The sequence below is a fragment of the Girardinichthys multiradiatus genome, chromosome 13, assembly GCF_021462225.1.
Source record: "Girardinichthys multiradiatus isolate DD_20200921_A chromosome 13, DD_fGirMul_XY1, whole genome shotgun sequence".
Classification (NCBI taxonomy): Eukaryota; Metazoa; Chordata; class Actinopteri; order Cyprinodontiformes; family Goodeidae; genus Girardinichthys; species Girardinichthys multiradiatus.
This window is the reverse complement of record NC_061806.1, coordinates 8,814,646-8,827,931: the sequence shown is the minus strand read 5'-3', so window position 1 is coordinate 8,827,931 and position 13,286 is coordinate 8,814,646. Positions and strand designations below refer to the sequence as shown.

Here is a 13,286-nt window from a genome sequence, read left to right as displayed (position 1 = left end):
TTATGTTCCAGCAAATACCTGTTCCTGCAGCTGCCTTAAGAAGTCCAGTGAGCTCATCAGGAGATGAGCTGCAGCTGCTGATAACAAGCTACCAGAACCAACCAGGAGGAGAGAAGCTGAGATCCTACAGTTTCAGATTAAAACTACCTTTTGAAAATAAAAACCTTTAAGCAGGTATGGAACATACTTTTCATTAAGCACATATTTATCTATTAAAAATGTTTATTTTATTGGTCTGATGTTATATTCTAATATTAAAGATTTCCATTAACTGTAAGTGGAAAATTATCCTAATTAACAGAAATAAAGCCTTCAAAACAGTCTGCGTGTAATCAATCTATTAATGTGTTTCACCTATGGTGCGTATTATGTGACTGACATAAATGAACGTTTCAATAAAATGTGACGTGCCACGGCAAAACCAGGAACAAGTCGGAAGAGCACAAACGGAGAACATGAGGAAAAAGCGTCAATTTCTGAGAAAATTGTGATTGATTTTATTGCAAAATGTGCAAGTTGAAATTATGAAGTATCCACTCAATTCTTTAAATGACAGTTTTATAGGTTTTAAAATGGTAAATTTTATGTTCAAACTTGGCTTCTTTTCAGCCTAAAACTCAGCCAGCTCGTATTTACATTTTGGGGGGGGGGAAAGCCTCAGCTAATTTCTGTAACAGCTTTGTTTGGCTCCGCGCTGGCTTTTGTTCTGCTTGTCGACCAATAACCAGCGTGCTTCAAGAAACCTCGTGGCTACTTAAAAGCTCCTATGAAAAATCATGTATTTCTTAATGATGGACCAAGCTCAACGTGTTGCAAACGAACTGAATCGCGGCTGCTACAGCGCTTCGCTGTGGGAGTACATGTTCAGCGGTAACACCGCCGCCGGACTCTCTTCAGATTCTGAATCAGAAAGAGATGAAGCGGAAGATGATAGCGACTGCATTACTTTGGAGAACATTCCTAGTTTGCAGCTGTCTTCAACCCAAGACGAGAATGACAAAGAAAGCTTTGGACTGGCGGCTGAGGAGCTAGAACGTAAGATATCAGAAGCTATTGCTATCACAACATTTGAGGAAAACATAGACAGTGAAATGGAGAAAATACGTAACTTTGACTGTAAATGTTATGGAAGAAGAAAGGAGAACTCTTCACTTGGGACACAGTCCTGTAGCCGCAAACTTTCTCCAGAGATCATGTACAACATACGGATGGATTCTTTAGCAGCAGAAAGGGAGTGGCAGGACATGAGAATAATCAGACATCTTGAAGCAAACCAGCGTACAGTAGAAACGTCAGCAATGACCACATCCACCAAGAACAGACCAAAGAAAGGAAAACACTTATTCCATCGGAGGCATCGAAGTCTGCTGGAACACCTTTCAGTTTCTCATGGGGTGAGTTTATAACTTTTTAAAAAATATTATGATGCATCATACTGTAAATAAATCATGTACTGAAGCGGACAAATCACATAAACCTGACCAGTCAAATATTAAAATCGACTTGAGTGGGGTTTGTGTTTGTAAATAAACCTGTGATATTTTTCTTTCAGGTAAGTGTGCAATTTGCAAATCAAGCTTCAAGGTGCTTCGGACCCAGCTACTCCCACACAGAGGTCGGTGCAGGGCCTACCCTGCACCGACCTCTGCTGGCAGTGCCAACAGAATAATGACCAGCTTATAAGAAGTGCACACCTTCCAGAGGAGTGGAAGACTGCAGCAATCAAGAAGCAACAGGATTATTTTCAGCTTGTTCAAAAAGAGAGGGCCGTCTACAACAAGACAAAACAAAAACAATTTTATGTTGTGGTATGGCGCCTGGCAGGTCGCGCACAAGCTTCCCTCCACACTAAACATCCACTTCCTGATTGCTGGCCACACCAAATTTGCCCTGGTCTGTGTCTTTGGGCTTATCAAACAAGAGGACCAGGGTCAGCGCATTGGCAGATATCGCCAAAGTAAGTCTATTCCATCTGATAGAAAATCGAAGAAGAAAATCAGTCATATGCATGAAAACTAATATGCTTATTTCTATTATGGTCCTTCTGTGTACAGGTAGTGGAAAACAGCTCTCCTGAAAGTCGCCTCAACATCCCACAGCTGGTCGGACTGGAAGATGGCAATTTGTAATGTGTATAGAGTTGTAAGTAAAAATCACATTTGTGACATGATCAAAGTCAAGTTATTGCCCATTTCTCTTCCTGGGTCCATTAAAGTCTAGAGGTTTGCAGACATAAGATTTGATGGGTACAGATTAAATAGCTGTAGTACCAGCCTCTTCTAGATGAACACATATTCAAAAGGTGTAAGCTATTAGCCCATAGCTCTATTCATACCTGCGCACATAAAATAAAGACTGATAAACAATATTTCTGCATGCTACAATAATCTTTGGACATTTCATATTACATAATAAGAAAAACACATCCATATTACCCTGATATTTTACTAATTGCTGTGAGATAGGATTTCAAACTCGACCTGAGGCAGAACATTTAACTTTAAGTGAGACTTATCTAAAAACAAGAGGAAACCAAACCAATCACCAGGATGCTGACATTAGGTTGCAGTCATGATGCAATTTGCAGACATAAATAATATAAAAAAATAGATTGTAATGCAGTTCTGTAAATCATCTTTACATAGAAAAATACTATAAGTTCAGTGACAGAAGTCTGTTGCAGTCAGTAGGAGCTTCTGTTTACAAACAGTTTGGGGAGGTGGGCTATTTAAAGTTATTGAAATTAGCAGCTTTTGTCACCGCCCTGCTTTCAGGGAGAGAAAACAACGAATCTTTCAGTGCTGATTTCTCAGAAAAGTAGTCTGGTGAGTGCAGACATTCAGATGGTCATATCTTCTTCAATTCTTTTTTTGATTTCCACAAGTTTGTTATCATTGGAAAGCTTAGACTCCACTCTTTCAAGATCTGTAAATAACTCAAAATGACTCCAGGTAGACTTGTTCCTGGTTTTGCCATGGCCAGTCACAAATTTATTTAATAAGACTGTACTTCAGCTTTTAACCTTGTTCTCTCTATTCTCTTCCTAGAAGCTACACCTGGCCTGGCTCTGTGTCTACCTGTGACACCTTTCTGGAGAGGGGAATCGTCCGAGCTTCTGCTGGCAACAACTTAATGCTCACCCTCTACCGATGATCCACATAGCCCTGTCTTTTAGTGTTTAACCCTTTCTCTCTCCTAGACATGGCGATTGACTGAGCTTAACTGTAACAAACTCTATGTGATCCCTTTCAGACTCTTACCTTGAAAACTGGCTCAGAGTTTATCTGTTCTTTCTTTCTAGGTGAAACGACTAAAGGAGCTACATCCATTAACATTTACTTTTCCTTCCCATAGAAAGGACTCCTTGATCAGTGCTTCTGTGTTCTTTTTGTGTCTCTGCTCTGTTCTCTCAAACCCCCAGTCGGTCGTGGCAGATGGCCGCTCACACTGAGCCTGGTTCTGCTGGAGGTTTCTTCCTGTTAAAAGGGAGTTTTTCCTCTCCGCTGTCGCTATATGTATGCTCAGTATGAGGGATTGCTGCAAAGTCAACGCCAGTGACTGTCCACTGTCTCTACATGCTCATCCGGGAGGAGGGAATGCTGCAAGTCACTGACTGGATGCAATCTGCTGGGTTTCCTTAGATAGAAAAACGTTTTATCCAATTTGAATAAAAAGCTAACTCCGACTGCACTGTTCAATTATTAGGATTAATTGGAATGTATGTACCTGACTGTTGTGAAGTGCCTTGAGACAACATGTGTTGTGAATTGGCGCTATATAAATAAAACTGAATTGAATTGAATTAAAATTGAAACTTCAACAAGAGTTCAACATAGTATTAGTTTAAGGCTGTGCAACCACATTACTCCAAATCAGAAAATTATGGGTATAAGTACTGTAGTGCTATTACTTATTTTGATTCAGTTGGAAATGTCACAAATTTTATGTACCCCCACTTGTGCCCAATGATCAATGGTAGCACATCAAACCCACCAAGGATCTAACAGTTTGGCTTACTGCTGTTCTCAAAGGAGCAAAGGCAGTATCACACACTGCACATTAAAAACTGCTGAAAAGCTCTCAAACCTTATCTGTGGTGATTCTGCACTGGAATCTAATTTGCTTACAGCCCCTGGTGCTCTGCATCTGCTGGTGGTAGTTGGTTAGTGAATGGCACACTCTTGACACAAAAATGCTCTTCATTATACTATTATGAAGGAATTTCTTAATCTATACAGGTGTACTGCAGCAATACATTACTTACCACTGATATTCTACTTTAAAATTCTATATACTATTGAACACAAATTAAATAACTCGGTAGTGAAATGATCCTTCACACAAAATCCCCTTTTCCCAGAAATGTCACACATGCAGATCAATGGATTATTTCCTGTGCTAGTATTTATACTTAGTCCATTTCTGTGGCTGGAGAGCTTACTGGTGCATTTAAGTTCAAAATTCAGTCAGTAAGGCATGCATACTTAATGCATGACCTTGTGAGAGGAGCTGTAGTGGAGAGGATGGCTAAAGCCTTACAATCACAAAATGGATTAGATCCTTATTGTAACATACAATGCTGCCATGGATGTTAAAACATGGGACCGTGGGTTAACATAAAGCAATTAGACTATTTATGCAGGCCTACTTGATTTTGGACCAGACGACTTATTATCTGAATCTGCAGCTCCAATTGGCTTTATAGAGCATTGCAATGGATGCCAGCTTATTCGTTCGCTGTCCTTTATGCTACTGCACTGTTTTAGTAGATGCAAGCAAAAATCTTCAAACAGGCAAAAGTCTGAAAAAACATGGGCTGTGAAAATGCAGCATTCAGCAAAAATTGTGTTTTAGGTTTACTACACCAAAGATTTATTGTTATATAACCCTTTTATCATTTTCATTGTAAAGAGAGTAGGCTAAGTTTTACATATTTACGATTATCTACCGTCATGTTCTTTATTTACCAAGAATGATTTAATCAGTAGTTTTCAGATCTAATTTCTTGTGTTGGATTTCAAAAAGGAACATTAAGAAAAAAAGACAAAAATGTTCAGATAAAGTCCCAAATTACATCTTAATACTTGTAAGAATAGCTGTTGCCTATATTCAAACGAGGGTGGAAAATAATGCCTGCATCCAAATTCTGGGATCGGTATGGGGGTCCCAATTAATTTGAAATTTATCATATCAGAATCCCTGACTGAGCTGAATGAATGACAGGAGATGCCTGTTGTTAATCTACTGTCTTAGCGGAGGCCCGACGAAGCACCGTGATGGCATTTTGAATGGCCGATTTGTTTCAAATCACACAATTTCCTTGTCCACGGGCAAAATTGTACAACTGACCGTGTATATTATTTTGTTTATCCAATAAACCTGGATTTTCCATGGCATCTAAGTGTTTTAAATCCTGTATGATAATAGCGATTGTGCTTTCCGACTGTTTCATGTGGTGTCGTTGTGTGCGATATGCTCAAACAGCTGTCTGTGTGTAGTAGAACTGCAGCTAAAATGCAACTCATTTACTTTTATGAAGTTTATGAAGCGATAAGGTATAAAGCATGGCAACTTTTCCGTAAGTTTTATTTGCACACAAATAACTGAAACTGCACTGAATGTTATGTTATGAGTCAAAATAACAAGTCATATGAAAATAGAGTACACCAAGTTTCAGTTTTAGTTTATATAGTACTGTAGCTGTGGGTGTCAAGTCCGATATAGCTTTCAAAACAAATGATAAAGATATGCATGTTTTAGGTGACTTTCTCACAATATTATCGAGATTTTCTTAACCTCATTAACCTCATGTTAAAGGATAGGAGACACTGCAGCATCTAGAAAGTCATCCTAAGTGAGATAAGTGGGATGCAATTAAAAATACTGCAGACTGTTAAAATGCAAAGTCTTCACGCTGACTGTAATTGACACCCAGTTATGCTAATTGGAGAGCCCTAAAATTAGTGTTGCTTCGGTGTGTAAGTTTGCCAAAACTATGTTGGACTCCGTAATTTACTTGGATCTGACCAATGATGACATGTTTAGCCGCATGCTGTCATTCAACGGCTGGTGTCCTGAAAACAATGTAAGTTGCATTGAAAACTGTCAAACGTTTTGGGTTAAAGCTGGTCTGATCTGGAGAGATGGCATGCATCCCACTTTGGACGGAGGAGCTTTCCTTCCTAGGAATCTAGCTGAATGTATTTGTTCTCCAAAACAGTGTCAAACCGGGGTCCAAACCAGGAAGCAAAATCATACTTTAACACACCTCTTTGCAGTTTATTTACTGTTACCCACTCATTACCCCATTAAGACAGTGTTTTGCGCACTGGCAAAATCAAACAGATTATGGAGCAAATCATGAAAATCTTAAATAAATGCTACTCTGACTGAACAGAAAAATAAAACAATTAAATGTGGTTTATTGAACAAGAGCTCTTTTTTCAAGACTTTCTTAGTTAATGACTTGTTTTATAAAAATCAAATTGATGTATTTTGTACCACAGAAACCTGGCTGCAGCAAGAAGATTATTATAACATAACTCCTAATTATTCCAATTTTCACATTCCTTGAAATGCTGCAAGGAGGATGAATAGCAATCATATTTCAGTTGATTTATTAATTAATCCCAGGACAAAAATAGCTGCAACTCTTTTGAATGTCTAACCGCTGTTTTTCACCAAATTGCAGAGCACAAATCCAATTCTGTTTGTTTTATATCATCCACCAGGCTATTATTCTCAATTTTTAGATCAGTTCTCAAATTTCTGATCTGATTAGGTATTAAATACTGAAAAAGTCATTATAGTGGGGCTTTAAACATTAAGATGAAACTGAAAACGATGTAAATGTAGCCTATAATGCTATCTTAGATTCCTTTGACTTTGCTCAAAATATCTACAGACCTACTCACTCCTGTCTTCATACTGTGGACCTTGTGCTGGCATTAAGTGTGACCAAATAACAGTATTTGCTTATAACCCTGTCCTGTCTGACCATTTTTGAATAAGATTTGAGTTTAATTTAACAGAGTCCTCCACTGCTGAAAGAAAATGTCATTAAATTAGATCTTCATCAGAAAATGGTGTGACAACTTTAAAAGTCTTTGTTCCATTTTTAATTTACCCAGTATTACAGAAATACACTGCAGAGGGCAGCAATTTAATATCTAACAATTTCACAAATTGATGTACAGTGTTACTTCTCATTATGTGTGCCATTAGACAATGTAGGCCCCTTGAAAAAGAAGGTAATTATTCATAGTAGACTAGCTCCCTGTTTTAATCCAGAGCTGCATACTTTATAGCACAATGCTAGAAAATTGGAGAGACAATAGTGCTCTACGCATCAAGAGGGGTCCTACTCAATCTGGAAAAAAGTCCAGTGTTGTATAAAAAAAACCTTTCACCAGGCTAGGACCATGTAGTTTTCATCAATAATTATAGGAAAAAAATAATTATCATAGTTTTCTTTTTAGTACAGTGGCCAAATGTATACAGAAGCATAGCTCTGTTGGGCCATCCATTCCCTTAACTGTCAGCAGTAATGACTTTAGTTTGCATGTTCTCCCCATTCATGCGTGGGTTCTCTCCAGGTACTCCCGCTTCCTCCCACAGTCCAAAAACATGACTGTTAGGTTAATTGGTCTCTCTCAACTGCCCTTAGGTGTGTGCATGGTCATTTGTCCTGTGTGTCTCTGTGTTGCTCAGCGATGGACTGGCGACCTATCCTGGGTGTACCCCGGCTTTCGGCCATAGACCGCTGGAGATAGGCACCAGTTCCCAACAACCCTATGTAGAAGAAGCAGTTCAAGAAAATGGATGGATGGATGGATGGATGGATGGTTTTCCCATTGATTACCACCCCCATTTTAAATATAATTAACTTTTCCTGAGTAAATGAATATCTGTCACTGGCTTTTAAGGTAGCTGTAATTAAACCTTTACTTAAGAAACCTACCTTCAATCAAGATGACCTAATAATTTGCAGATCTATATCTTATTATCTGTTCTTAACTAATATTCCTCATAAAGTACTTGCTGGAGTGTTGGAGCATTTACACAGTAATGACTTGTTTGAAGAGTTTCAGGCAAGTTTCAGAGCTCATATCACTGAAACAGCACTGGTGAAAGTAATTAATTATACTCTCATGGCCTCAGATAATGGACTTGTCTGGTTTAAATCTTATTTTTCTGGCATATTCTAGTTTGTTCAGGTAAAGGTTATACCTTCTTCACACTTTAGGGTTACTTGTGGAATACCACAGGGTTCAGTGCTTTTGGCAGTTCTCTTTACTATACATTTGAATCCAATTGGTCAAATTATTAAACAGCATGGGATAAATTTCCACTGTTATGCTGATGATAATCATCTATGTTAATCCATAAATCCTGATGAATCCAATCAGTTAGGTAGACTACATGCATGTATTGAAGACATAAAATTCTGGAAGCCTTTAAAGTTTCTGCTTTTAAATTCAGACAAGGCACAAGTTTGCTTCTTTGAACCTTTGGACTTTAACTTGTTTTACTTGTGTTACTGTGTAAAGAGAAGAATGGTGAAAAGGGATGGTATTCTTCGCAATAAGCACTTTAAATCTAGCACTTAATTTAGCGAAAGGTAAGTCTATTTTTTTGCCAATGTCTTTGTATTAGAAATAGAAGACTTTACGACCACTGTAATAATCAGTATGTAAATAATGTAATTAACCAAAAAGTTCAAAAGACTGAGTCATTTGAACTATTTTCAGCAGCCTGAAAGCAGAAGTACCAAAGGACAAAATGTGCAGGAGACATTCCATACAGTCACATTTGCCTAGCAACACAGTTTTTAGCACAATGGAACCATTTAATTTGTGCAGTTCTGGTTGAAAGCTAACAGGATGTAACTTATATTTCCTACAGCATGTTATCAAAGCAAATAATCCAAATCTAATTTTTGCCTTATGAGTAGTTACTTTAAGACATGCCGAGCAAATAGATGGAGGTAAAAAATGACACAGAGAAGAGAGAAAATAAACTCGAAGGGAGCAAGCATGAGTGCCATGTAGTACAAAGCAAAACCAGTTAGCTAAAGAGCCATTGTGAGACAGAAACAGTCTAAAACAACCCACAGGTGGTATACAATAATCACAAACAGGGTACAAATTAATCTAATAATTTTTGTTGTGTCTTTTAAAACTTATAAATGTTAAACTGGGAGCTAATTTACATAGCAGCCATGATGTGGTTATGTGTGTGAGGATGGTGTGTGTGTGAAGTAGTAAGTAAAAAAAATGTCCACTTACCTGTATTGCCATTTGTTGTCACGGTCAACCTGTGGGGCACTCGAGGTGAGACTTTTAGTGCTGCTCGTATCTGATAGAACCTGAGAAGAAACATAAAAACCTGACACGATTAAAATTACACCTAAAACAAATATCAAATTAAAATAATCCTAGTCATTTACTTTTGATTAAATGACAAGAATTGTTCCACTTTTCAAATAATATTTCAAACCCCAAGTTTATGTAGATTTTGTTACACAGAATGTGGTCATTTGTCAATCAGTAAAAAGGTTTAAATCTATTGCTGTGTTTAGCTAGCAAGGTATTTAACCAATAAACTTACCATATAGGATGAGATGCAGAATGCTTCCAGTTTTAAAAAAACTGAAATTGAATGAGAATATGTAATTATGTTGTTGAAGTGGGACACTATATAAACTAAGATATGTATTGAAAAATTGGAGAAGTGTCTGATCAAAAAAAGCATTAGCTTACTTTCCTTTCTTTTGTGAAAAAACTGATATGACATTTTTATATTGATCATATATAATTAAATTCTAACTAGAAATCTGAATGTCAAAGAATGCCCACAGTGTTTCAGGTTTCTCATTTAACCTGTTTCATTTGTGTATTTGCTGAAAAAAATTGTTTCATAACAACCTTGCATTATTAACTATGGATTATAGAAACCCTGACTAGTGTTTAAAAAAAGGTGGATGCAATATCTTCATTTTGTTTACCTAATATTCTGTAAACAATTCTTAAAAATTCTCCTTAAAACTATGCACATCCAAATTTAACTGCTGCGGAACTACAGATGAGTTCGAAATCATGCAAAATGATTTGGCCGAAAAGACAAAACCTACAATGCCTTTCAAAAGCATTGAAACTTCTTACATTTTATTGCAACTTCAAACTTCTACCTATAATGAATTGTTTGATAAAGGAAGGATACAGATACATTTTTTATATAAATAAGGATGAGCATTTGTATTTAGCTGCAATCACAGCTGCAAGTCTTTTGAGGGTCTCTCTCTCTGCCAGCTTTGCACATCTACCCTGAGTGCAAAATTATTAGGCCAGTGAACATTTCAACATACTCTGTTAGATTTAGATTTGAACTTTGACTGAGCCATTTAAACACATAAATATGCTCTGATCTCAACCCATGGTTTTCCAACCTGAGTATGAATACCACCAGTGGAATACCACTGGTGGAGTTTGGGCTGCTTAGGGGTACACAGAAGAAATATTGGTTTTAATAATTTTCAGGCTAAATACAAACAAATTGTCTATGATCTACAGATGACAGTGTAACAGGAACACATGCTGGTGGCTATTTCTGAAGCTTTGAGTTCACTAGAAACGTAGAAATTGGCATACTCTGCAGGCACTATAGATACAATTAAATATATTATTTCTATTCGAGCAATAGGGATGGGTACCAAATTTGGTACTTTTATAGGTACCGACTGAATTCCGTCGGTACTACCAAGTAGCCTACTGATTCACGTAAAATCAAATGGTACCATGTTTAGGTACCTAATCGCATCATTGTGACACTGAGGGAGTGGAAGAGTGGGCAATTTTCTATCCCAGACATGAACACAGCAATGCACGCACAAGAGCGTAATGACGTCAGTAGCCGCTAGTACCGTCAACAAAGCAAGCATGGCTGACAGGAAGTGCTGAAAGTATGGCTCCACTTTTCAAAGCACCTGCAGCATTTCCCCTGCCACTATTGAAGGGGGGCACTCCCCCCCACCAATCAGTCACACTGAGACACACTGAGATATGTGTGCTCGCACGCAGGAGAACACAGGCTCCTGACAGTGGACAGAAAAACATGCCGCTAAAACCTAGAAAGTGGTTTTAAAAAGCGCCAAATTAGTTTTGATGGCAGCACTTCCTCTCCTGTAAGCAGCAGCAGGGCTAACTCTCCTACTCCTGGTACATATGGCGAAAGTAGAAGTACACAAAATAGCCCAAGTGTTTCATGCCCTGCCCTTGACATGCAGCTACAGTCCAGACACCACCGAATAAAAGTTTTTGACCTGGCTTGGCTGTCGGAGGTGAAATTATCCGCCTGGATCTATAAGACTGAGCTTGGTAATTAAATATATTCATGATAGAAGAAAGAAAGAAAGAAACATAAAAAGAGACAGAAACAGATAAGAAATGTGTGAAAAAGAGACAGAAAGATGGAGAACTAAGACAGATGGAAAGACAGTTAAAGACAAAAAATAGATATAGACGATATACAGGGGTTGGACAATGAAACTGAAACACCTGTCATTTTAGTGTGGGAGGTTTCATGGCTAAATTGGACCAGCCTGGTAGCCAGTCTTCATTGATTGCACATTGCACCAGTAAGAGCAGAGTGTGAAGGTTCAATTATCAGGGTAAGAGCACAGTTTTGCTCAAAATATTGAAATGCACATAACATTATGGGTGACATACCAGAGTTCAAAACAGGACAAATTGTTGGTACACGTCTTGCTGGCGCATCTGTGACCAAGACAGCAAGTCTTTGTGATGTATCAAGAGCCACGATATCCAGGGTAATGTCAGAATACCACCAAGAAGGACGAACCACATCCAACAGGATTAACTGTGGACGCAAGAGGAAGCTGTCTGAAAGGGATGTTCAGGTGCTAACCCGGATTGTATCCAAAAAACATAAAACCACGGCTGCCCAAATCACGGCAGAATAAAATGTGCACCTCAACTCTCCTGTTTCCACCAGAACTGTCCGTCTGGAGCTCCACAGGGTCAATATACACGGCCGGGCTGCTATAGCCAAACCTTTGATCATTCATGCCAATGCCAAACGTCGGTTTCAATGGTGCAAGGAGCGCAAATCTTGGGCTGTGGACAATGTGAACCATGTATTGTTCTCTGATGAGTCCACCTTTACTGTTTTCCCCACATCCAGGAGAGTTACGGTGTGGAGAAGCCCCAAAGAAGTGTACCACCCAGACTGTTGCATGCCCAAAGTGAAGCATGGGGGTGGATCAGTGATGGTTTGGGCTGCCATATCATGGCATTCCCTTGGCCTAATACTTGTGCTAGATGGGCACGTCACTGCCAAGGACTACCAAACCATTCTTGAGGACCATGTGCATCCAATGGTACAAACATTGTATCCTGAAGGCGGTGCCGTGTATCAGGATGACAATGCACCAATACACACAGCAAGACTGGTGAAAGATTGGTTTGATGAACATGAAAGTGAAGTTGAACATCTCCCATGGCCTGCACAGTCACCAGATCTAAATATTATTGAGCCACTTTGGGGTGTTTTGGAGGAGCGAGTCAGGAAACGTTTTCCTCCACCAGTATCACGTAGTGATCTGGCCACTATCCTGCAAGAAGAATGGCTTAAAATCCCCCTGACCACTGTGCAGGACTTATATATGTCATTCCCAAGATGAATTGATGCTGTATTGGCCGCAAAAGGAGGCCCTACGCCATACTAATAAATGATTGTGGTCTAAAACCAGGTGTTTCAGTTTCATTGTCCAACCCCTGTATATATAAATACAGTAGGTAGAACATTTCAGAGTTTTTTTTGTTTTTTTCCTAAGAATGTTCTGTCGAAAATGTAGAAAGCTTAAACAGGCTGCAGTCAGAGGAAACCATGGGCCCAGCCATTTATGTATTCTTCTGAGTGTGTGTGTATATACGGACCTGGTTAAGCACAAGATTTTTGTCATGGCTGAAGAGACAATTTTCGTCAGCCTCAGATCTACGGCTACAACTCCTGCATTCAGCGCCGTTAGCACACCTGCATTCGTTAGCGACTGGGTTTTAATTTGTGCATTACACTGTGTAGTCAGTTAAGGGTTTTAATTTTGAAGAAATGTTTGAAGCAACTGAGATGTTACAATACAAACAGCTTGATGTTGTTTTGATATATTCATTAAAGTTTATATATTAAGAAATAAATATGTTAAATTTAAAATTTTTTAGATTTTATTATTCAGTGAATTAACATTTATTACTACATAAACACACACA

At 38.5% G+C, this 13,286-nt stretch overlaps 1 protein-coding gene across 2 annotated transcripts in view; it reads right to left on the bottom strand.

The window, feature by feature from the left end:
* Nucleotides 1-13,286, bottom strand: part of fam135b (family with sequence similarity 135 member B) — a 91,229-nt gene that overhangs the window by 55,581 nt on the left and 22,362 nt on the right. For both annotated transcript variants that reach the window (XM_047382758.1, XM_047382757.1), the window contains one exon: nucleotides 9,288-9,367. In XM_047382758.1, the coding sequence (XP_047238714.1) occupies nucleotides 9,288-9,367 (80 nt within the window). The remainder of the gene's footprint in view (nucleotides 1-9,287; nucleotides 9,368-13,286) is intronic.